Genomic DNA, 27,939 nt, shown 5'->3' on the forward strand with positions numbered 1-27,939 from the left:
GCCTCTGCCTCCCAAAGTGTTAAGATTACAGGTGTGAGCCACTGTGCCTGGCCTAAAAATCAACTTTTTGTCTCATTGATCTTTTTTTTTTTTCTTTGAGACGGAATCTCACTCTGTTGCCCAGGCTGGAGTGCAGTGGTGTGATCTTGGCTCACTGCAACCTCCGCCTCCCAAGTTCAAGCAATTCTCCTGCCTCAGCCTCCCCAGTAGCTGGGACTACAGATGCATTGGGCTTAACTTCGTAAGTGGGCTGAGGCTCTTGAATTTGGGGCATGTTTCTTTACCCCAACAGAAGAATTTGATTTGGAGATGATCAGTCATTAATGCTTGCTGTGGAGTCATAGGTACTGGCAAAAAAGTAAGATCGACAGATGACCTGTTGGTCTTTCAGGGCGTATGTCACTTTTAGGACAACAACCTTGAATTGAGGAGCTGACACTGGGTTGGCTGTGTGGAGGCCCTGACTCCTGGTGTCAAGCTCTCCTCTGCTCCCTTTGGGATGTTCCCAGCCTACAGGGTCGATGGTGTAGACCTTCGAGGGTATGTCGCCTGGTCTCTGATGGACAACTTTGAGTGGCTGAATGGCTACACGGTCAAGTTTGGACTGTACCATGTTGATTTCAACAACACGAACAGGCCTCGCACAGCAAGAACCTCCGCCAGGTACTACACAGAGGTCATTACCAACAACGGCATGCCACTGGCCAGGGAGGATGAGTTTCTGTACGGACAGTTTCCTAAAGGCTTCATCTGGAGTGCGGCTTCTGCTGCATATCAGGTGAGCAGTTCAGGGTGGTGGGACACCGTTGACCACACACCTGCCCTGCACCAGGCTCTCAGTTCAGTGCTGGGAAGGGCAGATGCACGAACAGGAGATTCCAGCAGACCCATGGAGGGGCAGCATGGGGTCTGGGCAGTCCTCTTCCAGACAGCCTGGCTTCTTCACAGCCTCAAATTTACCCAGACCAGCATGGTGAGCCTGGCTGTCTTGAGATGAGTGCTTGCAGGGCCAGGTAGAGCAGGGAGAGCCTGGGCAGAAGCACTTGGGCAAAGACACACAAATACAGTCACGCATCGCTCACGACAGGGATTTGCTCTGAGAGGTGTGATGTTAGGGGAGTTCATAGTTGTGTGAACATCACACAGAGTACACTTACACACACCTAGATGGTATAGCCTACTATACACCTGGGCTACATGGTTTAGCCTAGTGCTTCTAGGCTACAAACCTGTACAGCCTGTTACGGTACTGAATGCTGGAGGCAGCTGTAACACAGTGGTATTCGTGTATCTAAAAGGCACAGTGAAAATATGGCATAAAAGCTGGACAGGGCACTTACCGTGAATGGAGCCTGCGGGACTGGAAGTTGCTCTGGGTAAGTCGGTGAGTGAGGGGTGAGTGAATGGGAAGGCCTGGGCATTACTGTACACTCCTGTGGACTTAAACATTGCACACTTATGCTACGCTACATTTGTTTTTTAGATGTTTTTCTTTCTTCAATAACACATTAACCTTAGCTTACTATAACATTTTTACTTTATTAACTTTTTAATTTTTTAAACTTTTTTACTCTTTTGTGATAATGCTTAGCTTAAAACAAGCACATTGGTCCAGGTGTGGTGGCTCACGCCTGCAAATCCCAGTGCTGTGGGAGGGTTGCTCGAGCCCAGGAGTTCAAAACCAGCCTGGGCAACGTGGCAAAGCCCTATCTCTATAAAAAAATCAAGGCCGGGCGCGGTGGCTCATGCCTGTAATCCCAGCACTTTGGGAGGCTGAGGCGGGCAGATCACAAGATCAGGAGATCGAGACCACAGTGAAACCCAGTCTCTACTAAAAATACAAAAAAAAAAAAAATTAGCCGGGCACGGTGGCGGGCACCTGTAGTCACAGCTACTCAGGAGGCTGAGGCAGGAGAATGGCGTGAACCCGGGAGGCCGAGCTTGCAGTGAACCGAGATCACGCCACTACACTCCAGCCTGGGGGACAGAGCGAGACTCCGTCTCAAAAAAAAAAAAAAAAATCAAAAAGATTAGCCGAGTATGGTGGTATGCTCCCATAGTCCCAGCTACTCGGGAGGCTGAGGCAGGAGGATCACTCAGCCTTCCAAGTAACTGGGATTATATGCACATGTCACCACACCCAATTATTTTTTTATTTTTAATTTTTTTGTAGAAATGAGGGTCTCACTATGTTGCTAGGGCTGGTCTTGAACTCCTGGCCTCATGTGATCCTCCTCCCTTAGCCTCCCAAAGTGCTGGAATTACAGGTCTGAGCCACAGCACCTGGCCTGCATGTGCTATACTTTTATACTGCTGGCCACACGGTCAGTTTATTGACATGAGCACCACCAGAAACATGAATAATGCAGTGCTCTACAGCGTTACAATGGCTACAAAGCACTAGGCAATAGGAATGTTTCAGCTCCATTATAATCTTACGGGACCACCATCATATATCAGGTCCGTCATTGACCAAAACACTGTTCTACAGCCCGTGACTATGACGAGTCCCTGCTGGACCCTTTTATTCCTCAGCTAGATCCTTCCAAGCAGGCTGTTTGCTCACGTTGGCTCTCAGCATGGACCTGAGCTTATTCTGATGTCCTAACAACATCACATTGCTCCTGTATTCATCCAAAATGAGGCTCACTCCTACAGAAAATAGGATGGTTTTATTTTTTCCAAGAAAAATGGAATACGAAAAGGCGAGTGACTTGCCTGGCAGTTAATGATGGTTCCTGCTTTCCATCTTCTGCCTGCGTCTGTCTCTGTGCGAGAGTGGGCCTGCTGCATGTGTAGAGAAAGCCGGGGGAGTTCCGAGACTGAGTGGGGGCCAGAGCAGGCTCCCAGAGAAGGTAACCACACTTGGCTAATGTTTTTGATTTTTTTATAGAGATGGGGTTTTGCCATGCTGCCCAGGTTGGTTTTGAATTCCTGGGCTTGAGCGATCCTCCCATAGCACTGGGGTTGCTGGTGTGAGTCACCATACCTGGACCAATGTGCTTGTTTTAAACTAAGCATTATCACAAAAGAGTAAACGTCCTGACTTGAGACTCACCCAGTGGCAGAAAGGAAGCTGCGAGTGCTTGACAGAATGACCTAATTAGACCGTGTCTTGTCATCTTGAGATCGAAGGTGCGTGGAGAGCAGATGGCAAAGGACTCAGCATTTGGGACACATTTTCTCACACACCGCTGAAGGTTGAAAACGACGCCGTCGGAGACGTGGCCTGTGACAGTTATCACAAGATTGCTGAGGATCTGGTCACCCTGCAGAACCTGGGCGTGTCCCACTACCGTTTTTCCATCTCCTGGTCTCGCATCCTCCCTGATGGAACCACCAGGTACATCAATGAAGCGGGCCTGAACTACTACGTGAGGTTCATTGACGCACTGCTGGCCGCCAGCATCCAGCCTCAGGTATGGTGGGGCCTGGTCAGGCCTCGGGAAAGTCCACATGCGGGAACCAGCGGGGCTGGGGGAGCACCTTTATCGTGTAAACGAAATGCTGGTTTCAAATTTAGCTTTTGTTGTTGTTGTTGTCATTGTTGTTGTTGTTGTTTTTGAGATGTAGGTAGTCTCGCTCTGTCCTCCAGGCTGGAGTGCAGTGGTGGATCTCGTTTCTCAGCCTCCTGAGTAGGTGGGCTTATAGGCACGCACCACCATGCCTGGCTAATTTTTGTATTTCTAGTAGAGACAGGGTTTCACTGTATTGGCCAGGCTGGTCTCAAACTCCTGGCCTCAAGTGATCCACCCACCTCAGCCTCCCAAAGTGCTGAGATTATAGGTATGAACCACCATGCCCGACCTCAAATTTAACTTTTTAATTGTTGGTAAAGTCATATGGTGCAGAATTCAAAAAGCATAAAAGAGCTTCCTTCCCAACTTTGACCTCAGCCATCTAGTTCTCCATGAAAGCAATTTATCCCTTTCCTAAAAAAAAAAGAAAAAAATCTTTGAGCCTTTTTGTCTTATAAGTCACCCTCAGGATTAGCAGCAGACATTGATGCTGGCACATCTAACCTAGGGCTTCGCATGGAAAGCACGATTGATGCAACAGCTGGTCTGGCTTCTTCCCAGGTGACCATTTACCACTGGGACCTACCGCAGGCGCTTCAGGATGTGGGAGGCTGGGAGAATGAGACCATCGTGCAGCGGTTTAAGGAGTATGCAGATGTGCTCTTCCAGAGGCTGGGAGACAAGGTGAAGTTTTGGATCACGCTGAATGAGCCCTTTGTCATTGCTTACCAGGGATATGGCTATGGAACAGCGGCTCCAGGTAAGTCCCAGCCCTGGCTCGTCGGCTCTTTGGATCATGGCATTCTTAGCACATCAAGAGTTGAAATCCAAATGGCACAGGAGGAGGCAGCAAAGAAAGCCCCATAGCAGAAACCCTGCTTCTTGCTCAGGGCTGTAGAGGTTTCCCTCCTGACATGGCATTGCTAACCATGAATTTCGCATCTCAGTACCTCAAGGTGGGTTCATTTCTTTGCTCTGTGACTCTGATCGGCCTCAGGTGGGCAGCTCTCTGAGATCAGAGATGTGGGCAAATTGATGTGGGGAAGGACAGTTTGTCAGGCTGTACAGATCTACAGTCTGTTTCCACAATTCCCAAACCCCAAAGGTTCTGACAATTGGTTTGGCTGACCTGAGCTCATTTAATAGTAGTGAAAGCTGACTCGAACCAACAGGAGGCTGCTCATGGTCTTTATCGCACTGAGCGAACATTCCTATGTTCTGCTGCACAGATATCAGTGTGCTTGACTATGGAGAGCTGTCCCGGGCCCATGGGGCTGGTAGGTACTTTTTTCAAAGGAAACATTTAATTCCAAAACACATCTGAACCTAAAAGATTTTTTTTCTTTTATCTTTGGTTGATATGCAATAATTGTACATATATGAAGGGGTGGCCTTCCCCTCCACACCTGTGGGTATATCTCATCAGGTGGGACGAGAGACTGAGAAAAGAAATAAGACACAGAGACAAAGTATAGAGAAACAACAGTGGGCCCGGGAGACCGGCACTCAGCATACCAAGGACCTGCACCGGCAGCGGTCTCTGAGTTCCCTCAGTTTTTATCGATTATTATTTTCATTATCTCAGCAAGAGGAATGCGGTAGGAGAGCAGGGTGATAACAGGGAGAAGGCCAGCAAGAAAACATGTGAGCAAAAGAATCTATGTCATAATTAAGTTCAAGGGGAGGTACTATGCCTGGATGGGCACGTAGGCCAGATTTATGTTTCTCTCCGCCCAAACATCTCAGTGGAGTAAAGAATAACAAAGCAGCATTGCTGCCAACATGTCTCGCCTCCCGACATAGGGCAGTTTTTCTCCTATCTCAGAATTGAACAAATGTACAATCGGGTTTTAAACCGAGACATTCAGTTCCCAGGGGCCGGCAGGAGACAGTGGCCTTCCTCTATCTCAACTGCAAGAGGCTTTCTTCTTTTACTAATCCACCTCAGCACAGACACTTCACGGGTGTCGGGCTGGGGGATGGTCAGGTCTTTCTCATCCCACGAGGCCATAGTTCAGACTATCACATGGGCGGAAACCTTGGACAATACCCGGGTTTCCAAGGCAGAGATCCCTGCGGCTTTTCACAGTACATTGTGCCCCTGGTTTATTGAGACTGGAGAATGGCAATGACTTTTACCAAGCATACTGCTTGTAAACATTTTGTTAACGAGGCACGTCCTGCACAGCCCTAGATCCCTTAAACCTTGATTCCATACAACACATGTTTCTGTGAGCACAAGGTTGCGCAAAGTAGTTGTTAATTTGTAACAAATTAACAGCATCTCAGCAAAGCAATTTTTCAAGTTACAGGTCAAAATGGAATTTCTTATGTGTTCCCTTTCTACATAGACATGGTAACAGTCTGATCTTTCTTTTCCCTACACATATATATGGAGTACAAAATATATTTTGATACATGTATACAATGTGCTATGATGAAATCAGAGTAATTAGTATATTCATAACCTTAAACATTCATCATTTCTTTGTGTTGGAAACATTCTGAGTCCTCTTTTCTAGCTTTTTGAAAATACACACTCAATTCTTTTTTAAAAATTATTATTTATTTATTTATTTATTTATTTATTTATTTATTTATTTTGAGACAGAGTCTCACTCTGTTGGCCAGGCTGGAGTGAAGCTCACTGCAACCTCCATCCCCCGGGCTCAAGCAATTCTCCTGCCTCAGCCTCCTGCGTAGCTGGAATTACAGGCATGGGCCACCATGCTTGGCTAATTGTTGTATTTTTAGTAGAAACGAGGTTTCATTATGTTGGCCAGGCTGGTCTTAAACTCCTGGCCTCAGGTAATCCGCCCGCCTCGGCCTCCCAAAGTGCTGGGATTACAGGCGTGAGCCACTGCACCCAGCCTAAATTCTTGTTAAATATATTCACCCTACAGTGCCACACATCACTAGAACTTCATCTTCTTATCTAGCTTAACTTTGTATCCATTAACCAACCTCTCCCTATCCTCCCTCCCCACTACCCTTCCCATCCTCTAGTAATCACAATTCTACTCTCTACTGCTAGGAGCTCATCTTTTTAGCTCCCACATATAAGTAAGAACATGCAGTATTTGCCTTTCTGTGCCTGACTTATTTCACTTTACATAATGACCTCCAGTTCCATCAATATTGTCACAAATGACAAGATTCATCCTTTTTTATGGCTGTATAGTATTCCATTGTATATAAATGCCACATTTTCTTTATCCATTCATCTGTTGATGGACACTTAGGTTGATTCCATATCTTGGCCATTGTAATAGTGATGCAATAAACAGGGAGATGCAGGTATCTATTTGGTATACTGACTTACTTTCCTTTGGATAAATGCCCAAAAGTAGGATTGCGGGATCCTTAAGGGTTTTGAATAAGAAATTGTGGACCTATTTTTGTGCCTTGAGAACCATCCAGTTTCCCTTTCCTTTAGTTCTGAGCTAATGAGAATAAATTTGTGTTCATCCATGTGATTCCCCAGAACACTGTGGAACAGCTGGAAAGAGCCACCAGAAGATGTGCCTCAAATCGTTATCAGAGGCATCTCCATTGGTCCTAGGTTGCCTCTTTGGTTTATACTCCTTCAACACATGAGAGGCGCCTCTCTTGGAGCATTCACTGTCGGGGATCTCTGTGTCAGCTGCTTGCATTAGCTATATTCTCCAACCCTAACGATCACAGTGGATCCCCAAGGAGCTCCAGATTATCAACTCCTGTCAATTCATTTGAGCCCGGGAGTTCAAGGCTTCAGTGAGCCATGATCATGGCACAACTGCACTCCAGCCTGGATGACAGTGCATGACCCTGTCTCAAAAATAATAATAGGGCAGTTATGGTGGCTCATGCCTGTAATCCCAGCACTTTGGGAGGCCGAGGCGGGTGGATCGCCTGAGGTCAGGAGTTCAAGACCAGCCTGACCAATATGGGGAAACCCCGTCTCTACTAAAAATACAAAAATTAACGAGGCATGGTGGCGTGCGCCTGTAGTCCCAGCTACTCAGGAGGCTGAGACACGAGAATTGCTTGAACCTCTCAGCTCACTGCAATCTCCGCCTCCCAGGTTCGAGCGATTCTCCTGCCCCAGCCTCCTGAGTAGCTAGGATTACAGGTTCCTGCCACCACAGCTGGCTAATTTTTTGTATTTTTAGTAGAGACGGGTTTTGCCATATTGGGCAGGCTGGTCTTGAACTCCTGGCCTCAGGTGATCCACCTGCCTCAGGCTCCCAACGTGCTGGGATTACAGGTGTGAGCCACCCTGCCCGGCCTGGGTTGTCTTTTAAGTTTAAAAAAATCATTTGTACATGTAGTCCTTTCTGAATATAACATTGGTTTGAAGCTAACTCAATAGAAAGAAACTCCATCTCTTTAGTCTCTCTAGTTTGACTATAGTAGCTAACAGAGTTGGGCTGCAATGTCACACTTCAGCTTCGGGTGTCACCATCTGATTTGATTTGCTCCAGCCTAAGCATTTCTTAAATTGGGGGCTTTAGATTCTGTGACAGGTATCTCTATTATGGGTATTTTGCCTGAGACATACGAACCACTCTTCTGGAGGAGGGGGACAGAAACCAACATTTATCAAGTGTCCTTCCCTTTTCCAGACACAGTGCTGCTGTGGGTGGGTTTCGTACACGTTTCGTTTCCCTCTAACAAGCACTCTCTGCTGCCCATTTCACCAGGGAGAAAACTGAAAGGCTGAATTACTCACCCAAAATTACACAGCCAGGTAATAAGAGGGAGAGCCAGGGTTTGAATTCCAGTTTTCCTAATGCCAGAATCTACACCTCTTCTCCCAAACACAGAGGGGACATCTGCAGGCAGGGACTAACAATCTCGGTCACATCCATTCTATCCATTCTCTGTTGACGTTCATGTGTATGTTTCCAGGAATCTTTGTTAGGCCTGGCACTGCCCCCTACATTGTTGGCCACAACCTAATAAAGGCTCATGCTGAGGCCTGGCATCTGTACAACGATGTATACCGCGCCAGTCAAGGTGGTGTGATTTCCATCACCATCAGCAGTGACTGGGCTGAACCCAGAGATCCCTCTAACCAGGAGGATGTGGAGGCGGCCAGGAGATATGTTCAGGTCTGTTTTTCCTCTGGACACTTGTTCTTACTTTTGTCCATCTTTCCTTCCAGCCTAATGGAAACAGATTGTGAATCAAAGATTTAGGGTGTGGTGGCTCATGTCTGTAATCCCAGCACTTTGGAAGGCTGAGGCAGGAGGATTGCTTGAGGCTAGGAGTTTGAGACCAGCCTGGGCAACATAGCAAGACCTTGTCTGTTAAGAAACAAAAATTATTAGGGCATGGTGGCACACACCTATAGTCCCAGCTGCTCAGGAGGCTAAGGTGGGAGCTTGAGCCCAGGAGTTCAAGGTTGCAGTGAGCCATGATTTCAGCACCATTAAACTCCAGGTGACAGAGGGAGACCACCCCCAACCCAAAAAAAGAAGAATGGTTAGGATCTAAGCCTAGTTTTGCTATTGCCTGATTTTGTGAACTTGGGAAAATCATCTAACTTTTTCATGCCTTAGTTTTCTTGTCTTTGAACTGGAGATGCTCTACCCACCTCATAAGTTTGCTGTGATGAAAGTGATAAGGTCTATGGGGTTAGGTTGTCTTTAAGTTTTTAAAAATCATTTGTACAGGTAATTATTTCTGTAACATTGGTTTGAAGTTAACTCATAGAGAGAAATTTCCAAATCTCTTCAGTCTCTCTGGTTTGACTATAGTCACTAACAGAGCTGGGCTGCAATGTCACACGTCACCTTTAGGTGTCGCCATCTAATTTGATTTGCTCCAGCCTAGGCATTTTCTTTTTTTTTTTTTTTTTTTTTTTTTGAGACGGAGTCTTGCTCTGTCACCCGGGCTGGAGTGCAGTGGCCGGATCTCAGCTCACTGCAAGCTCCGCCTCCCGGGTTTATGCCACTCTCCTGCCTCAGCTTCCCAAGTAGCTGGGACTACAGGCGCCCGCCACCTCGCCCAGCTAGTTTTTTGTATTTTTTTAGCAGAGATGGGGTTTCACCATGTTAGCCAGGATGGTCTCGATCGCCTGACTTTAGATTCTGTGAAACTCATTAGTGCCCCTAATTTGCCAACTCAGTGAGTTTAAGAACAGCATCTTTTGGTCATGGAATTTCACCCCTAGGAAGTAGAGACATTAGTAGGAAGCTGGCTGGGCATGGCGGCTCACACCTGTAATCCCAGCAGTTTGGGAGGCTAAGGCAGACTGATAATCTGAGGTCAGGAGTTCTAGACCAGCCTGGCCAACATGGTGAGACCCCATCTCTACTAAAAATATAAAAATTACCCAGGCATGGTGGCACATGCCTGTAGTCCCAGCTACTCTGGAGTCTGAGGCAGGAGAACCCAGGAGTTGAGATGGCCATTGCACTCCAGCCTGAGTGACAGAGCGAGGCTCCATCTCCAAAAAAAAAAAAAAAAGGGAAGCAGGTGCCAGCATGGCCTACCTTTATTTCCACCTGAACCCCTGACTGACAAGAGAAGAGAAGGAGAAGAATGATCCTCATTCATGGCACAGCTCCTCTGGCTCTTCCTAGAGTCTCTGAAAGGGCTAGAAGATGCTGTCCCCTACATTTTGCATCAGGAAGGAAAGAGAGGGGTTTCTCTCTGGACTGGTTCCCACTTTGGGCTCTGTGGAAGAGTCTGCCAACTGTGACACTATAACTCTCTTGGGGGGAACACCAAGGGCCTTGGTTTGCCAAACTCTTCACAGGAGAACTTGACAAAGATAGTCAAAATAATAAACGCAACGAAGAGCTTAATTTTCTGGTCTGCCAGTCAGCTGGGGAAACAGTTTTGAAACAAAATTAATGTATCCCTCATTTCAGACTCACAGAACTGGTGATTTAGAGCAACATTTCCTTTTTTCCTGAAATCAAAACTTCGAATGTCAGGAAATGTTAGGCTGTCATATCTTTAGATTGAGCCACTTACTGGTGAACTGTGATACTGCAGCCATGGACTATGACAGATGCATCTCCTATTAGAATCAGCTTCCACAAAAACATCCAGTGTGTTACCTTGGAGTGGGTGCACTTAAGCCTCCTTACCAGGGCATGTGTGTTCCATGCCTCGTCTCTAACCATGAGTGGAAGCTGCCCTCACCCCAATTCCCAGCAGCAGCCAGCAGGTGAGGAGAGGATTTGGAGAGACTAAAGAAGGCTCTCAACCCCCCAGCATCATAGTGTGTGGGTGCCACGTATCCCCACCCGTGATAAGGATGGCCTAGGCCTCATTAGAGAAAATGGGTCAAACAGTTCCCCATGTTGGGGCTGTGAAGGCCCATGAAGAGTTATGCTTTGCCCGGAAAGTCAGGAAAGCAAAACCTTGCATCTCAGCCCTCCCCAGAAAGTCCTGGTTACTCCTTGGGCACTTTGATGCAGAAGTTCAGCTGCTCAGTGGTGAGAAAGGGAACCGGGAGCCTGGAGGCTTGTGGTTCTCCCTTCTCCTCTGCAGGATCCGTCCAAGGGCAGCCAGGAAGCATTTGTTGAGTTCCAGGGTCAGTGCACAGGTCAGTTCCTGTCACCTCAAGCTGTAACTATGAAGAGGTGGCCCTGCCCTCAGTGCGACAGCAGCTGAGCAAGCACAGACCCAGCTGGGAGACCTGTGGGCACTGAAGCTGCAACAGGCAGGAGCCACAGAGAAGAAAATCTAGCCTGGGGGTCCAGAAAAAGGAGGGAGGTTGTGAGGCCCGGCACTTCTGAGCAGGGACGGTGCTGTCTCTTGCTGTACCCACTTGTAATGCCTGGGCTGACTGTCTCCCCAACCCCACCCGCAGTTCATGGGAGGCTGGTTTGCACATCCTATTTTCAAGAATGGAGATTACAACGAGGTGATGAAGACGCGGATCCGTGACAGGAGCTTGGCTGCAGGCCTCAACAAGTCTCGGTAAGGGCCTGGTGCCCGCAGTGCTGAGGGCATGGCGTCGGGGTCGCAGAGGCATGTCTCGGGCAAGTTACCATGACTGAACTTCTTTGCTTGCTGGGAAGTTACATGTGATCATATATGTAAAGCTTAGCCCAGCACCTGGCACCTGTGCTTGACAGAGGGGGGTTGCTATTATGGTTATTATATTGCAGAACAGCCAGGAAATCTGTCCCAAGGATATCCACCTCTGAGCAACCCCACTCCACCACTCCACAGATAAATCCCGGCTCATCCTATCCCATTTCATCACCGCACGAGCGCATGTGGGTGGCAGTGGGTGAGTCAGGTTTGTGCTTTGCATCATTTGGCCAGCAGGTGGCGATGATCTGCACCAAAGCGTCCCTCGTTACCCACCCGCCCCTTCTTGTCAAGGAAGGAGTAGCAACGTCAGCAGCCAACGTTTACGCATCTTCTGTTGGCATCTTTATTTCTACTTAAATATGAGTAAAGTGAGGCGCAAAGATTAGGGCAAGGTCACCCAGCTATTAAGAGATGGAGCTGAGATTTGCAGCCAAGCTGTCTGCCCCCAGGGCGCATGCTGGGGGCTTGAGTCATGCCGGTGGGGCGAGAGGTGTGGTGTGTGGAAGCGCGGGAAGCGGGGGTCACTGCCCGTGGGAACATGCCCACCGCTCCAAGGCCGGCGGGAATCAGGTGTGAATTCCCAACACAGTCTTTGAGTCCTGTCCCCAGACGCCCCCATAGAGCCCAGCTGAGGATTAAAAATCCAGCTCCCGGGCTGGGCGCGGTGGCTCACGCCTGTAATCCCAGCACTTTGGGAGAACGAGGCGGGCGGATTACTTGAGGTCAGGAGGTCAAGACCAGCCTGGCCAACACGGCGAAACCCTGTCTCTACTAAAAATACAAAATTACCAGGCGCGGTGGCGGGGGCCTGTAATCCCAGCTACTTGGGAGGCTGAGGCCAGAGAATCGCTTGAGCTCAGGAGGCAGAGGTTGCAGAGAGCCGAGATGGCGCCACTGCCCTCCAGCCTGGACGACAGAGGGAGACTCTGTCTCCAAAAAAAAAAGAAAAAAGAAAAAGAAAAGCCAGCTCCCACCTCACAATGCACACCCCGGCCTAGTTAGGGTAAGTGCCGCAGAGCAGGCTGTGCCTAAAGGTCTGATCTGCGAACTGTGATCTCCAGCGAAACCGGTGAGCGTGCGGCCCATCCGCACAAGTTTGCCGAACACCTACCATTAGACCGAGCCAGGGTCAGGGAGGGGTCCACGGAAGGAGAGGATTCCAAGTCGCTTCCTCAAGCTGCTGACAGATCAGCTGGAAAGACAGTGCTCCATGGAATCCCATTCCCCAGGCTCTTCAGTACAAAGAAAACTCAGCAGATGAGATCAGGGTGGACTGGGTAGACCCAGGAGATTTCATGGACGAGGCAGGACATCAGCTGAGCTGGGCCTTGACAGGGGATAGAGTGCAGGAGATTACAGGTCATTCCTTCTAAGGGGCAGGGTTGTGAAGACAGGCCTAGAGGTAATAATGAGTGGGGTGCCAGAAGCTGAGAGTGGGGGAGACCAGCCCAGCGGCAGTGAAGGGGCTGAGGCCACATGGTGAAGGGCCTGGAAGCCACGCGCAGGGCATTGGCTTTGGGGCCACAGGCCATTGCTGGCTTCTGAGCAGAGGCATCAGGTACATGAGGAGGCTGTGCTTTGGTTTTCTCCCATCATCTCAGAAACCCCAGGGAAGGAAGGTTCTTGATCCCTCAGGTTAACGGTAACAGAAAGGTCAAGATGAAAGTATCGGAGGCATCTCTGGGCCACACCTAAACCAGAAGCACCAGGTCTCCCTGTCAGCGTGCGCATGCAGTCCAGACCATCTGTACACACCGCACACAAGTGTTCATTAGTCAGGTTCCGCAGGAGAGAGGCTTTTCACTCAGAGTGCCTGGAAAATGCTCCATCTACACGTTAAGAAGACAAAGTTCCCAGGCTCACATGTAATCCCAGCACTTTGGAGGGATTGCTTGAGACCAGAAGTTCAAGACCAGCCTGGGCAACATAGTGAGACTTTGTCTTTACAAAAAAATTAAAAATTATCTAGGCATGGTGGCACACACCTATATTCCCAACTACTTGGGAGGCTGAGGTGGGAGGATTGCTTGAGCCCAGGAGACTGAGGTTGCAGTGAGCTATGATCTCACCACTTCACTCCAGCTTCAGGGGGCGTTCAGTGTCCCCAGGAGGGCAGAGCGAGATGCTGTCTGAAAAAAAAAGAAAAAGAAAAAGAAAGAAAGAAAACAAAGTTCAGTGAAATCGTGAGAACTGAGAAATTCAAACTCAAATACTCAATTTGCAAATTATTTCCCCTGCTACTTTGAAGATCTTGAAGCTATTATTATTATTATTGCTAAAGTTGGAGAAAAAGAGGCATGCCTAACCAAACCCAACAGGAAGGAGCAGAGAAACTTGGAAAGGGCAGAAAACGGAGATACAAATTATACAAGATACAGGGCCGGGCGCGGTGGCTCATGCCTGTAATCCCAACACTTTGGGAGGCTGAGGTGGGTGGATCATTTGAGGTCAGGAGTTCAAGACCAGCCTGGCCAACATGGTGAAACCCCATCTCTACCAAAAATACAAAAAATTAGCGGAATCGTGGCGGGCGCTTGTAGTCCCAGCTACTCAGGAGCCTGAGGCAGGAGACTTAGGAGGTTGAACCCAGGAGGCGGAGGTTGCAGTGAGCTGAGATCGCGCCACTGCACTCCAGCCTAAGTGACAGAGTGAGACTCAGACACAAGAAAAAAAAAATTATACAAGGTCTAACTTTACAAACATAGGGGAAGAGTCTTGGGTGTGTACCTCAGGTATGCTCTTGATTTTGAAATCTGTCATAGATGCTAAATATCAGAATTTGCATATGTTAATGTTTGAAGGAAATGAAGAACTGTGCATGCATGTGTGTGCGTGCATGTGTGAGTATGTGCGTGTGTGTGCGTGCATGTGTATGTGCGTGTGCATGTGTGCGTGCATGTGTGTGTATGTGCGTGTGTGTGCGTGCATGTGTGTGTATGTGCGTGTGTGTGCGTGCATGTGTGTGTATGTGCGTGTGCGTGTGTGTGTGTGTGGTCCTTCAGGTTTCAGAGGCTCTTGCAGAGACCTAGGGAAGCCAGTTTTTTGGTCTGGGCAGTAGGAGCCACAGGTACTTCCTGCACCGTCTGAAGGACCTGTTCGTCCCCTCCGGTTCCCCCAGTCACTGCCAAGTCCCTGGGGTTCAGAGCGCTCCCCCGCCCCAGCCCCATGACATTCTCTTCTCAAAGCGTGGCTCTCCCTGACGCCCTGCCCTTAATGGCTTCTTCCATCCAGGCTGCCAGAATTTACAGAGAGTGAGAAGAGGAGGATCAACGGTACCTATGACTTTTTTGGGTTCAATCACTACACCACTGTCCTGGCCTACAACCTCAACTATGCCACTGCCATCTCTTCTTTTGATGCAGACAGGTAAGTCCACCAACAGGGCGCCCGTAGCCATCTCTGGAAAAGCCAGAAAGGTGCGCCTTGGCTGTGCTCTCTGAGGCCTGCCCAGCCTCAGAATAGGGCCTCCAACGCCAAATGTGGCAGGGTTTGCAAGACGCTCACCACCCCACAGATCCCAAGGAAATCTCCAGCAAGCAGGAGGGAGAGGAGGCCGGGTCTCCAGGGCATCTCCCATCAGGGCACACGTGCTTGGCTTTTTGTTTTATTTCATTTTTAAAATTTATTTATTTATTTTGTGTTCTTTTTCACAGGCTGCTCAACTTTCAAAATGCTTGGTTTTTAAAAAGGATTTTCAAGAAAAAAATTTATTTAGGTTTTATCAAAATTCACTTTAATGTTAATAAATATTACAATAATACAAGAGTAAAATTTTATTTTCTCTTTTAAACAATGCTTTTATGAAGTAGAGATAGTAAAAGATTTTGGTTCACCTTTTTAAGTAACGGTTTTTATTTTTATTTTATTCGTTTTTTTTGAGACAGAGTCTCGCTTTGTCACCAGGCTGGAGTGCAGCGGCACAATCTTGGCTCACTGCAACCTCTGCCTCCCGGGTTCAAGCGATTCCCCAGCCTCAGCCTCCAAGTAGCTGGGATTACAGGCGCGCACCACCACGCCTGGCTAATTTTTTTTGTTTACTTGTTTGTTTGTTTGTTTGCTTTGTATTTTAGTAGAGACAGAGTTTCACCATGTTGGTCAGGCTGGTTTCTATCTCCTGACCTCAGGTGATCCACTTGCCTCAGCCTCCCAAAGTGCTGGGCTTACAGGTGTGAGCCACCGCGCCTGGCCGATTGTCTTTTTCTTTATATCTATTTATCTAGAGACTTTTCCATCCATATCCTATATGGTTTTTTAAATGTCTCCAAGTTAATTTTCACCTTTCTCTAGTACCTCCTTGAGTATCTTAATAATCAACCTTCTGAATTCTTCATCTGGCAACTCAGGGATTTCTTCTTGGTTTGGATCCATTGCTGGAGAGCTAGTGTGACCTTTTGGGGATCTTATAGAACCTTGCTTTGTCATATGACCTTTTCTGGTTCCTTCTTATCTGGGGAGACTGTTTCACTGGAAAGATCTGGAATCAAGGGCTGCTGTTCAGATTATTTTGTCCCACTGGGTGATCCCTTGATGTGGTGCTCGCCCGCTTCCCCCGGGATGGGGCTTCCTGAGAGCCAGACTGCAGTGATGGCCATTGCCCCCTGGGTCTCTCCACCCAGCGGGACTGCTGGGGTCTGAACTGGTGCTGAGGAATGTCTGCAGAGTCCTGTGATGGGATCTGTCCTCAGGCCTCCCAGCCATGGATACCAGCACCTGCTCCAGTGGAGGCGCAGGGGAGTGAAGTGGATTCTGTGCGGGTCGTTTGTTGTGGTTTTCTCAAACGCTGGTCATGCTAGCAGTGAAGTTGTCATGTGGACAGACTCAGGACCTCTGGTCAGCCAGGATGTTGCAGGCGGTGGAATTTGTTGTTGTTTTCTCCTTCTTTGGAGCAGGATTGTTCTGAGTTGCTGTAATGGGGTGAGTTGGTTGGTCTCCAGCCAGGAGGTGGCACTTTGGTTTTTTTTTGTTTTTTTTGAGGCAGAGTCTCACTCTGCCGCCCAGGCTGGAGTGCAGTGGCGCGATCTCGGCTCACTGCAAGCTCCGCCTCCCGGGTTCACGCCATTCTCCTACCTCAGCCTCCCGAGTAGCTGGGACTACAGGTGCCCGCCACCACGCCCGGCTAATTTTTTGTACTTTTAGTAGAGACAGGATTTCACCATATTAGCCAGGATGATCTCGATCTCTTGACCTCGTGATCCACCTGCCTCCGTGAGCCACTGCGTCTGGCCTGGAGGTGGCACTTTCAAGACAGGAGGTGATGCTTTCAAGAGAGGAGGTGGCACTTTCACGGTGGCACTTTCAAGGTGCTTTCCCCTTCTGGTGCCACCAGCTGCAGTAGTAGAAGGGGGATTATAAGCTTGCCCTACGTTGGCCAGGGTACGTATTCGGGTTTCTCAGGTGATGGGCGGGGCCATAGAACTCCCAGGAGTTCGTGTCTTTTGTCTTCAGCTCCCAGCGAAGGTAGAGAAAGATCATCAGATGGGGGCAGCATTAGGCATGTCTGAGCTCAGACTCTCCTTGGGTGAGGCTTGCTGCGGCCACTGTGGGGAATAGAGGGCTGGTTCTCAGGCCAGTGGAGTTCTGTTCCCAGGGGGATTATGGCTTCCTCTGCTGTGTCATACAGGTTGCTAGGGAAGTTGGGAAAACTGGCAGTCACAAGCCTTACCCAGCTACCATGCAGCCAGCCAGGCCAGTCTCACTCCTGCCGTGCCCTGCCAACAGTGCGCAGGGCAGAGCTCTCACCCCGGGCTACAAGCCTCCTCTCTGAGAAAGCAAGCAGGGCTTTCAGGCCTTGCCCCTCCCCACCTGCCCACACTGTTGACTGTGGCTTCGGTGCTTTTATCTGCACTTCTTGTTTGCCCCCAAGATTCTGCTCAGGAAAATTCATGCTTCTAGTCGAAATTAAGTTCAGCTAGAAGCTTCCTTCATCCTTCCCCTCCCTAATTCCACTGGCTTCCTTCCCCAAGGACCCCTGTAGGATAAAGTCAGGAATGGCTTCCCTGGGCTCAAACTGGGGACAGGGAGTGGCTACAGGACTCTTCCTACTGCTTCTTCTACCTTTACATTTCACTTGGCTCCCTAAATCCACTTGCGCTCTAGGTAAGGTTAAATCCTTCTCCTATGATCTGGATGTTCAGGTCCCCAGAGAGGATGTGTGTTCAGAGGCAGACTTTTCCCTTCTCACACTTTGGGAACTCACAGTTTTGTAGCTGTCTCGTGGAGTTTGCAGCAGCGTTCTGCTTCTTTCAAAGGGTCTATGAATTCTTTTGGTTTTTCTGGTATGTTCCTCCGGATCTCAGCTCACTGCAAGCTCCGCCTCCCGGGTTTGCGCCATTCTCCTGCCTCAGCCTCCTGAGTAGCTGGGACTACAGGCGCCCGCCACCTCGCCCGGCTAGTTTTTTGTATTTTTTAGTAGAGACGGGGTTTCACTGTGTTAGCCAGGATGGTTTCGATCTCCTGACCTCATGATCCGCCCGTCTCGGCCTCCCAAAGTGCTGGGATTACAGGCTTGAGCCACCGCGCCCGGCCCCTGCAATAGTTCACAACGTGAGTCTCCACACACTGTTCTGTCCATCCAAGTGGGAGCTGTACCTAAGTCCTGTCTCCTATCTGCCATTTTCAGAAAATCTCATTTTGTTCCTTTTCTGTGAAGCATCTTTCCACACCAGTAGCTCTGACTGTGTTCAGGTTCTTTCTTTGAAAAGCAGCCCCTCCACTCCCACTGCATCCTGAAACCCCCGCCGAGTCAGGCTCACCAAGGGGGCTGAGGAGACTCCAGGACACCCCTCTACTCCTTCTGATTCTCCCTCCCTCTCATCAGCGCTGGGGCTGTCTCCTGGGAGACCTCCACTTGTGCTTATGAAATGGCCCACATTCAATTCAGCTGAGTCAGATAAATCCAGGTGCTGATAAAACTAACTTTTTTTTTTCCTGAAGGATCTGAGTGTAAGAAGTGTCTAAATGCTTGGTCCTTATTTGACATGTGCGACTACAGGTGATCAGGCTTCTGTGGCCTCCCCCAGCAGGCACCCCTGTGGCAGGAGCTGTCCCCTCTCCTTGTCCATCACTGAAGAGAGAGGCCAGGCTCTTGGACACTTGAAGGAGGTGCCAGCCTGTCCGCTGCCTGTCAGCACACAAAGCAGGGCCCCAAGTATTGATGCCTGTGGCCACACCCGTGGTCTGCATGTGGCATTGACTAGACACGGGTGGCTTGGGGGAGCCCATTCTCTGCAGAACAGCACTGGTGTCCATTGGAAGTCTGGAGCTGGGGACACCCAGAGCCTTGCATAGCTGCTGTAAGGAGCCACCTATTCAGAGTAGTGGAGGGCTGGGCTCCGTGAGCAAGAACATGCTCTGCACAGGCAGAGAAATTGAAGGGCGGAGAGCTGAGTGGCTTGTCCAGTGCTATACCAGCACAGAGTGCAGGCAGCTAGAACCAGCAAAAGGAGGAGAATTTGAGGCAGTTTGATTCTTCTGGGGTTAGTATGATTCTTAAGGCCAGACAAAACCTAAGGCTTTTCCTGGTCTAGGTCCTGTTTTGTGCTTCATGTAAAGGGTCTCTTGAGATTTACGTAACAGTACCTCATCTTTAGTTTTTGAACTTGTAGAGGAGTTGCCTCCATCGCAGATCGCTCATGGCCAGACTCTGGCTCCTTCTGGCTGAAGATGACGCCTTTTGGCTTCAGGAGGATCCTGAACTGGTTAAAGGAGGAATACAATGACCCTCCGATTTATGTCACGGAGAATGGAGTGTCCCAGCGGGAAGAAACAGACCTCAATGACACTGCAAGGATCTACTACCTTCGGACTTACATCAACGAGGCCCTCAAAGGTACGACGGGCCCACCCCTCCCCAGCGTGCCGCTTTCCCTGTTGGAAACATCTGCCATCTGCACTGCGGGAGGGTGATACAGTGTCCTTGGGCCACAGTAAGAAAAGAACGCTAAGGTTTCTTGCTCCTGTTGGGCGTAAGCCTTGCTTTAGGGCTGTGCTCTGAGTTTTTTCCTTCCTATGTCTAAGCTCAGCAAGCAAGCCCAGTGGCCTGATGCCACCAAACCCTAGTTCCTGGCCTGAGTCACTTGCTCCCCCTGATCCTCCCTGATGTCAGAACAGCAGTGCCCTCCTGAGAATGGTCTGGGTAGGGCCCAGCAGGAGTAGGCTGTGTGGTTACCTGTGGGGTCTCTTGGTCTCCAAACCAAAGTTTGAGGCTCTTGGCTCAGCCCTAGCAACTTGAGATGGGACCATGAGGATAAGAGAATGGAACAAATGCTGAGTAAAAGAGCAAGCAATGCACCGGCAAAGGAAATGATTAGAACAATCCTACCCAGCTGAAATCTATTCCATCTAAGGGCTATTTTCTATAGGGAGGAGCATGAACATTCTAAGGCACTGACCAAGATCATGGATAGAAGTGTAGCCCGGGGGAATTAGTCCACCCATGTTCCCGACTCCCATTCAGGGCTGAGCCCTTCTGGAAAGATGCTGGTGGCTCTGCATCTCCATCCACAGAGGACCCACGAACACTGCATGCAAAGGAAGGGGCAGCTTTCTTACAAAGCTGAAGCCAAAGCTTACCACCATCTGTGAGAACGGTGGGGAGTGCAGTAGGCAGACCTGGCTTCCGAAGGCCTGGCAGGAAGGTGCCTTCTGAGATAGGAAACTTATGCCCAGCCCTCTGTGTTTGAGCAGCTGTGCAGGACAAGGTGGACCTTCGAGGATACACAGTTTGGAGTGCGATGGACAATTTTGAGTGGGCCACAGGCTTTTCAGAGAGATTTGGTCTGCATTTTGTGAACTACAGTGACCCTTCGCTGCCAAGGATCCCCAAGGCATCAGCCAAGTTCTATGCCTCTGTGGTCCGATGCAATGGCTTCCCTGACCCCGCTACAGGGCCTCACGCTTGTCTCAACCAGCCAGAAGGTGAGATGTGGCTCTGGGAGGAAATAAAGCCTAAGGGTGAGGGGCAGGTGGAAGGGCCTCTCTCAGTCTGTTTTCTTCTAGTTTATTTCCCTCTTCTATGCTGCTCCATCTCCTTCATTCATTCAACAAATGCTTATTTTCTTTGAATGCTCCAGACATTTCCTGGGGTGGAACAAAGGACACTTAGGGTCAATGTTACACCTGGAAACCAGAGCCCTGGTCTGGGAATAAGCAGGTCTAGACTTTTCTTCCAGCCCTACCACTGACTTGCTGTGCACCCATAGATAAGAAACCAGGCACACGCTTCTGGGCAGTTACAAGGATCAAATAAGAGGACCATGAAAGTACAATGCCTGCACTATGTGGGTGCCCCATATTTGTTAAATGAAAGAGTATAAATCACTACACAAATATAAATGACAATTATCCAGTTTCAATTATACAGCCTGATGAGAATCCTTCATCTGAAAATTCAAAATCCAAAATACTCCAGAATCTGAAACTTTTTGAGCACTGGCATGACAACACAAATGGAAAATTCAACACCTGACCCCATGCGACAGGTCACAGTCAAAACACAGTTAAAGCTTTGTTTCATGCACACAATTATTTAACATGTTATATAGAATTACCTTCACACCATGTGGATAAGTTGCATACAAAACATATATGAATTTCATATTTATACCTGGGTCCCATCCCCAAAATATCTCATTATGTATATGCAACTATTCCAAAATCTTAAAATATCCCAAATCTGAAACACTTCTGATCCCAAGCAAGCATGTCAGATAAGGGATATTCAACCTGTATTCTAATTGCTGATAGAGATGTTTAAAAAATACAACTGCTTAACTTCACTCAGTGGCTCCTGACACACAGTGAAAGACCTCCACCTCAGCAACCCATCAATGGCTGTGCAGATTTGGGGTACTGTGCAGCCTCTGCTGGGGTCTCAGAGATCTGAGAACTCAATCAGTGCCAGAGCACCAACCACCCTGTGTCCTCTCCTAGATGCTGGACCCACCGTCAGCCCTGTGAGAGAGGAGAAGGTTCCGTTCCTGGGGCTAACGCTCGGCACTGCAGAAGCACAGACAGCTTTGTACGTTCTCTTTTCTCTGGTGCTTCTTGGAGTCTGTGGCTTGGCATTTCTCTCATACAAGTACTGCAAGCGTTCTAAGCAAGGGAAAACACAACCAAGCCAACAGGAATTGAGCCCAGTGTCTTCGTTCTGATGAGTTACCACTTCAAGTTCTGTGAAGCAGGCCTAGTTTCTTCATCTACCTTTGCTGGCTACCAAACTCCTTGGGGTCTTGGACTCTGCTCATGCTGGGCTTCTCCATAAAGTCCTGCTGCAACGTTAAAGACGACTTTAATCTTGAAGGATTTCCAGTTACTGATTAAAATGGAAATATCTGCATCTTGCTCCAGTATCAGAGTTCATTTGGGCATTTGAGGAGCAAGTAGCTCTTGCAGAAACGTGCAGATACTGGTCTAGTGGGGTCTGTGAACCACTTACTTCAACTTAAGGGGCTGTTTTAACTTTCAGAGTTAAGGGTTAAGTTGTTAAGGGAGTAAAAACCATAAAAAAACCTTTCTATAAGAAGAAATCAACTCGATTGCATAGACTGCAATATCATCTCTGCCCTTCTGCAAGCTCTCCCTAGCTTCACATCTTGTTTTCCAGAAAATAAAAACAGCAGACTGTTCTTTCTCCTATGGTTGCCCCTCCTTGAGAAAGTAGGTTCAAGAGAAGTTGTGAAGTCACACAAGCCATCTGGAGTTCCCATTAAGCTTTCTCACCAGACCAAGTCTTTCTGTTGACATTACATTCCTTGGGGCAAATACCACAACATGCAGAAAGTGGCCTTTTCCCACCCCACAAACACCCCCACTGTCACTTTTTATGCCATCCCCAGCTCTCTCTCCCATCTGACCTTGGTTCATTTAGCCTGTTTCCTTCCTCCTTTCCCAATTTGTGGTAGTTCTAAAATGCACGTAGGTCAACTATCCGTATTCGTTTGTCTTCCCAAATGCTATTCCTTCCACCTAGGATGCCTTTTCTTCTGAAAATGCCTTCAAGTCTCAGCTGAAATAATGTACTTCCTCCTCTGAATGGCTTCCCTGAAATCCCCAGGCAGATTCTCCTTCGTCTGCTTTGCTTGTAAATATCCCCTAGTACAACTTGACCATCCAGTTTCTATACTGGAATTGTGTATTTCTCTATCAGCTTCTTAAGGCCAAGGACCATGTCTCATTGTCTCTGGCAAGCACAACTTGGAGACAGCAATGAAAAGCACAAATGCTCCTTTCGTGTGTTCACCCATTCACATAGCATTTCCAGGGCAGTGGTGGGAGCAGAGAGAGAGATGTTCTTCATAATCCCCTCAAATGTGCTGAGAGACAATCTCAGTGTGAAACACCTAAACACTTGATTGGCCCATATATTACATCTGGATAGCTGGGAAAATGTTTTGTAAAAACAGAGTAATTTCGGGCAGGTCTTGAAAGAATGATCATACTTGAAATTTGCTTCTTGTAAGCATTCCTTTCCCTCTCAAAACATTCCAACGCCATGAGTCCCAAACTGGCAGTCAGGAGCTTGTGGTGCACAAGCATTTTTCTCCATCAATCGACTGGAAAAGTTTGTCAGATGGGGGTGGGGGTGGTTCTAAAATTGACATTAAAGACATTCCTTGGCCGGGCGCGGTGGCTCACACCTGTAATCCCAGCACTTTGGGAGGCCGAGATGGGCGGATCACGAGGTCAGGAGATCGAGACCATCCTGGCTAAACGGTGAAACCCCGTTCTCTACTAAAAATACAAAAAATTAGCTGGGCGTGGTGGCGGGCGCCTGTAGTCCCAGCTACTCGGGAGGCTGAGGCAGGAGAAGGCAGAGCTTGCAGTGAGCCCAGATAGCGCCACTGCACTCCAGCCTGGGTGACAGAGCGAGACTCCGTCTCAAAAAAAAAAAAAAAGGGGGAGAAAATGTTTACCGCATATGCTAGCAAATGGCTTTAATGTACACAGGAGTCTTATAAATCAGTAAGAAAAATATGAAAACAAAAAAATTGGCAAGCAATACACAGAATTCTCAAAATAAGTCAGACCGATCAGTAACATCAAGATGCTAACTTCATTCATGATAAATACAATGCATACGAGATACGTATCATTTCTCATCTACCATTTTGACAAAGCTAACAGTGTGATAACGCAGTGTTGGCGAAGGTGTGGGAAATGGACATTCTCGACTGCTGGCAGGGGTTCAAATTCACAGTTTGTAGAGGAGGCAATGCAACAACATCTTTAATAATCCAAACTGCAAACACTCTTCTTTCACTTAGCAAGTTATACAAACACAGTTGAAAGGTATATTTTCACAGTAAGACTATACCTCCCACCCAAGGTTGCTTATGGTAGCAATTTTTGTAATAGAAGAACAAACATGTTTAATAACCACTGAATGTCACCAGAACATGGACAGTAAGCTGAGTGCAGTAACATTCATCAAGCAGAATGCTATGCAACCATTAAGAATGAGGTAGCTCGGTGTCGACAGGAAAAGATCTCAAGACTATGTAAGCAAAAAAGCAAGATGCAGGGTAGAATATATAATATGATCCCATTTATTTAAAAAATAAAGATTACATATTTGCTTATATTCGCATACAAATTTTCTGAAAATTACATAAGAAACTGTTAATAGATTACCTCTGGAGAATAGTACTGGGGTAAGAGGTGAGGAGGAATTCTCATTTTACAGCCTTATATACCGTTGTGATTTTTTTTTTTTTACCATGTACTTTTTTAAAATACAAAATTGAGGAGGGATTCTCCTACTCCAAAATTACGAAGCATTCTTTTATGTACATTTCTCTAAGAGTTATATTTGATATTTTTCAAAGCAAACTAACTTGAGGTACTCCATGTTTTTCCAAATGTATTTCTAATAATTATTAGTAGAGTCACACCTATTTGACAGCTTTTTTAAAAAGTCACATATTGCTGTATTTTTAAAGATGACAAACCTTTATTTAAATGGGATGCTTGCTGGAGATTTTCTTTTTCAAACTCACTTTTTAAGTTACGGAAATAATATCACTGCTGAAAATTTGGAAAACATGTAAGGGTGCCAAAAATACCACTAAGATCACATAAACCAATCTTACCATTATTAATGTTTTGGTGTGTTTTCTTTCTTTACATATATATTAATACCTACTACTATCTATGTAGAAAATGTGTTTGCAAAGCTGAGATAACACTGTACCTATAGCTCTGGATTCTGCTTCTTTTGCCCAACACTTAACAGATGCTCAGTAAACATATTAAACCAAGTTGTTAATTAGTATTGTACCATTTCTCCTCATCAAAAATTACTTCTATAGAAGGCATTTAGTTGGTTTCCAGTTCTCGAGTAAAATAAATAACACTTAATGAATATGTCTATACCTAAACGTTGCCTGCATTTATGATTTAGAAAAAGCTACTGGATCAAACAGTATGAAATATTTTAAGTTTCTGATAAATGTTTTTCAGAATTATACTGGTTTTCACTCCACCAACAGCGCAGCCTGTGTTGCTGTTTCCTTGCCAACACTGTCACCATTTTTAAAAGTCGCTGTTATTTCACAGGTAAAAATAGAAAGTTTGCTCTGAGAAAATTTCTTTCTCCCATTACAAAATAAAGTCACAGTCTTTCCATATGTCCACTCAAGAGTGCTATCTTCCAATCTAAAACAGAGGAACCGTTTTCAAACATCATTAGTTCAGTGGTCTCCACTAATAAAGACATATGGATAAAGTAACATGTAAGTCAGTAAGAATCTCAACTTAAGAAAAACCAAATGACTAAAAGCATATCTTTAGTCTATACTTCTTGTCCTATAGGTACTCTAGGTCCTTGTGTAATTATTGAGGACAAAACTTCAATTAAAGGTGAGAGGGAAAGCTAGGCTGCAGACTAGCAGCTGTTTTGCATCAACTTTATGCAAACAAAGCGATGCCTCACTGACTTAGGAGACAAGTAACATGGCAGCAGTTTGTGTCAGAAAATTTCTTTCTTCAGTGATATTTAAGGTAACATAGCCAGCTACTTTCCCGAGACAGCTCCAGGGCAATACTGGGGAAAAAACAAAACAGAGATGCAGGACCTCAACAGAGCCCTGTGCAACAAAAAGATGCTAGATAACAAACTCAAAGCAAAAATAAGATCATTCCGATTTTTGGGAAAGTTTTTTTATTCAGTGTTTAAGTAAGATTAAAAACTACAAGATTTTGCTTGCAGCTGATGAGCAAAAAGAGAAGTTAAACATAAATTCTCATCTGATTAGCTAGTTAAAATGCTCTGACACAGAGTCAAATTACTCAGTGACATACCAGTTACTTTGGGCTTAAGAGTCTTGGCGCAAAGTAGCTCTAAACAAAACGTGTCATCTGACAGCACAGGGCTAATGAGCATGTGAAATACTGAGTAAGAAGCTGATGGAGGCAGGCTGCGGCAGACTTTTTGGTTCTTTTAGACTTCTAGCAGTGGCTGCCGTATAAGCAAGGACCTAGCAGACAGTTATTTCCTGTCTTTACTTTTCTGAGTTAAACACCTTCAACCCACACCCACTAAGCAGGAATAGAGAGACATTTTATAGACCAGTTGGAAACGATAAAGCAGTCCCACTTCTCCAGTAGAATTTTAGTTGAATTAAATCATAAGAGAAACAATGATTATTGCACATATTATACTTGTCACACTACATCTGTTGAGTGGAATTTCCATTCCAAGTGTTGTTTTCATCTTCACCATCATCTTGAGTCCTTAATCTGTATATTTTCCCCTCCTTTTTAAAGTCGTCTCCACGTTTTTCCAGCACTCTTTTTCTCACTGGTTCCCTGATATGACAAAAGAGGGAGCAAAGGGAAGATGTCATAAAATAAAAACAACAGTAATACAAGCTGTTTCCTTCCAACTTCCATCACTACAGGCAACTAAGTTTTACTTTTAATGCCATCTAAACTAAGGAAAGTCCATGGGAGACCATTATATCTACTAACACAGTACTAGACTTTAGTAGTCTTTGGTAGTGTAGCTTCATCTGATCTCTAAGTGAAGCCAGCCAGCCAAATCATATATTCCATTTCCATTGTGTTTCTTAGAGACTTACTAAGCTTTAGAGGAGTGTGACCATTTGCCAACTAATCTTTCCTTTGTTATTTATGCAAGCTGACATACCTACTAAAACATTTGTAACTTAGCACTCTAGAGACTATCCAAAGCTCCAGTCAGCTTGACAGAAAGGGTCAATTTTTAATCCTTCACAAAATCTTTAAGAATGACTTATTTATAAACAATTAAGAACAAAGAGGACTTCCTCATCTGAAAATACAAAGGTATAAGGATAAAATTTAAGCCAACAGACTTTTGTTAACTCTAGAGGGGACAGAGAAAAAAGGAAAAATAACAGTGGAACACAAAGCTTCACCCTGTCTTTGACACAACTTTTATTCCATCCTTTGTTCCAATCTAAGACCTTTCTCTTATTTGAAAAAAGTGTTTTTTGTTTTTTTTGAGACAGGGTCTCCCCTCTGTTGCCCAGGCTAGAGTGCAGTGGCATGATCTTGGTTCACTGCAGCCTCAAAACTCTGGGGTTCACACAATCCTCCTGCCCCAGCTTCCCAAGCAGCTGAAACTAAAGGCACATGCCATCATCACACAGAGCTCATTAAAATTTTTTTTTGTAGAGATGGAGTCTCACTATGTTGCCCAGGCTGGTCTCAAACTCTTGGCCTCAAGTGATCCTTGTGCCTCAGCTTCCCAAAGAGCTGGGATTACAAGTATGAGGTACCACACCCAGCCTGAAAAAAGTTTTAAAAATCCACACAACAGGCCGGGCACAGTGGCTCACACCTGTAATCCCAGCACTTCTGGGAGGCCGAGGCAGGCGGATCACGAAGTCAGGAGATCGAGACCATCCTGGCTAACACGGTGAAACCTCGTCTCTACTAAAAATACAAAAAAATTACCCAGGCGTGGTGGTGGGTACCTGTAGTCCCAGCTACTCGGGAGGCTGAGGCAGGAGAATGATGTGAACCCGGAAGGCGGAGCTTGCAGTGAGCCGAGATCACGCCACCGCACTCCAGCCAGGGTGACAGAGTGAGACTCCTTCTCAAAAAAAAAAAAAAAAAAAAAAAAAAAAAAAAAAAAAAATACACACAACAAGCTATCCTGTTTTACAGTAATCCAGTATTAAATGCTCCCACCCATTGCTCAGTTAAGAGTTGTAAGACTCAGCCTTGTTTGAGTTTCCCTGTGTCCTCACTAGAGTAATATACTTAGTAGATAACTGGTCTTTCTGCCTAATAGTTATTAAATAAAATAAAGGACAAAGCAGCCCAATACTTTTATAAGTCACTACCTATGGAACCCATAAACACATGACTAGGGGTTCTCCACACTGAAGGCAGAGAG

At 46.8% G+C, this 27,939-nt stretch overlaps 2 protein-coding genes across 2 annotated transcripts in view; one reads left to right on the top strand and one right to left on the bottom strand.

Annotated features, from left to right (window-relative positions):
- Positions 1-22,193, top strand: part of LCT (lactase) — a 55,583-nt gene extending 33,390 nt beyond the window's left edge. The window contains exons 9-17 of the mRNA XM_050751014.1: positions 510-778; positions 3,129-3,419; positions 4,080-4,278; positions 8,409-8,611; positions 11,329-11,438; positions 14,790-14,924; positions 19,163-19,386; positions 20,244-20,474; positions 21,489-22,193. Of these exons, the coding sequence (XP_050606971.1) occupies positions 510-778; positions 3,129-3,419; positions 4,080-4,278; positions 8,409-8,611; positions 11,329-11,438; positions 14,790-14,924; positions 19,163-19,386; positions 20,244-20,474; positions 21,489-21,709 (1,883 nt within the window). The 3' untranslated portion in view covers positions 21,710-22,193. The remainder of the gene's footprint in view (positions 1-509; positions 779-3,128; positions 3,420-4,079; positions 4,279-8,408; positions 8,612-11,328; positions 11,439-14,789; positions 14,925-19,162; positions 19,387-20,243; positions 20,475-21,488) is intronic.
- Positions 22,194-24,080: 1,887 nt separating this feature from the next.
- The window catches only part of UBXN4 (UBX domain protein 4), a 43,868-nt gene continuing 40,009 nt past the window's right edge, over positions 24,081-27,939 (bottom strand). The window contains exon 13 of the mRNA XM_050750986.1: positions 24,081-26,363. Within this exon, the coding sequence (XP_050606943.1) occupies positions 26,225-26,363 (139 nt within the window). The 3' untranslated portion in view covers positions 24,081-26,224. The remainder of the gene's footprint in view (positions 26,364-27,939) is intronic.

This window comes from Macaca thibetana, chromosome 12 (assembly GCF_024542745.1).
Source record: "Macaca thibetana thibetana isolate TM-01 chromosome 12, ASM2454274v1, whole genome shotgun sequence".
Taxonomy (NCBI): Eukaryota; Metazoa; Chordata; class Mammalia; order Primates; family Cercopithecidae; genus Macaca; species Macaca thibetana.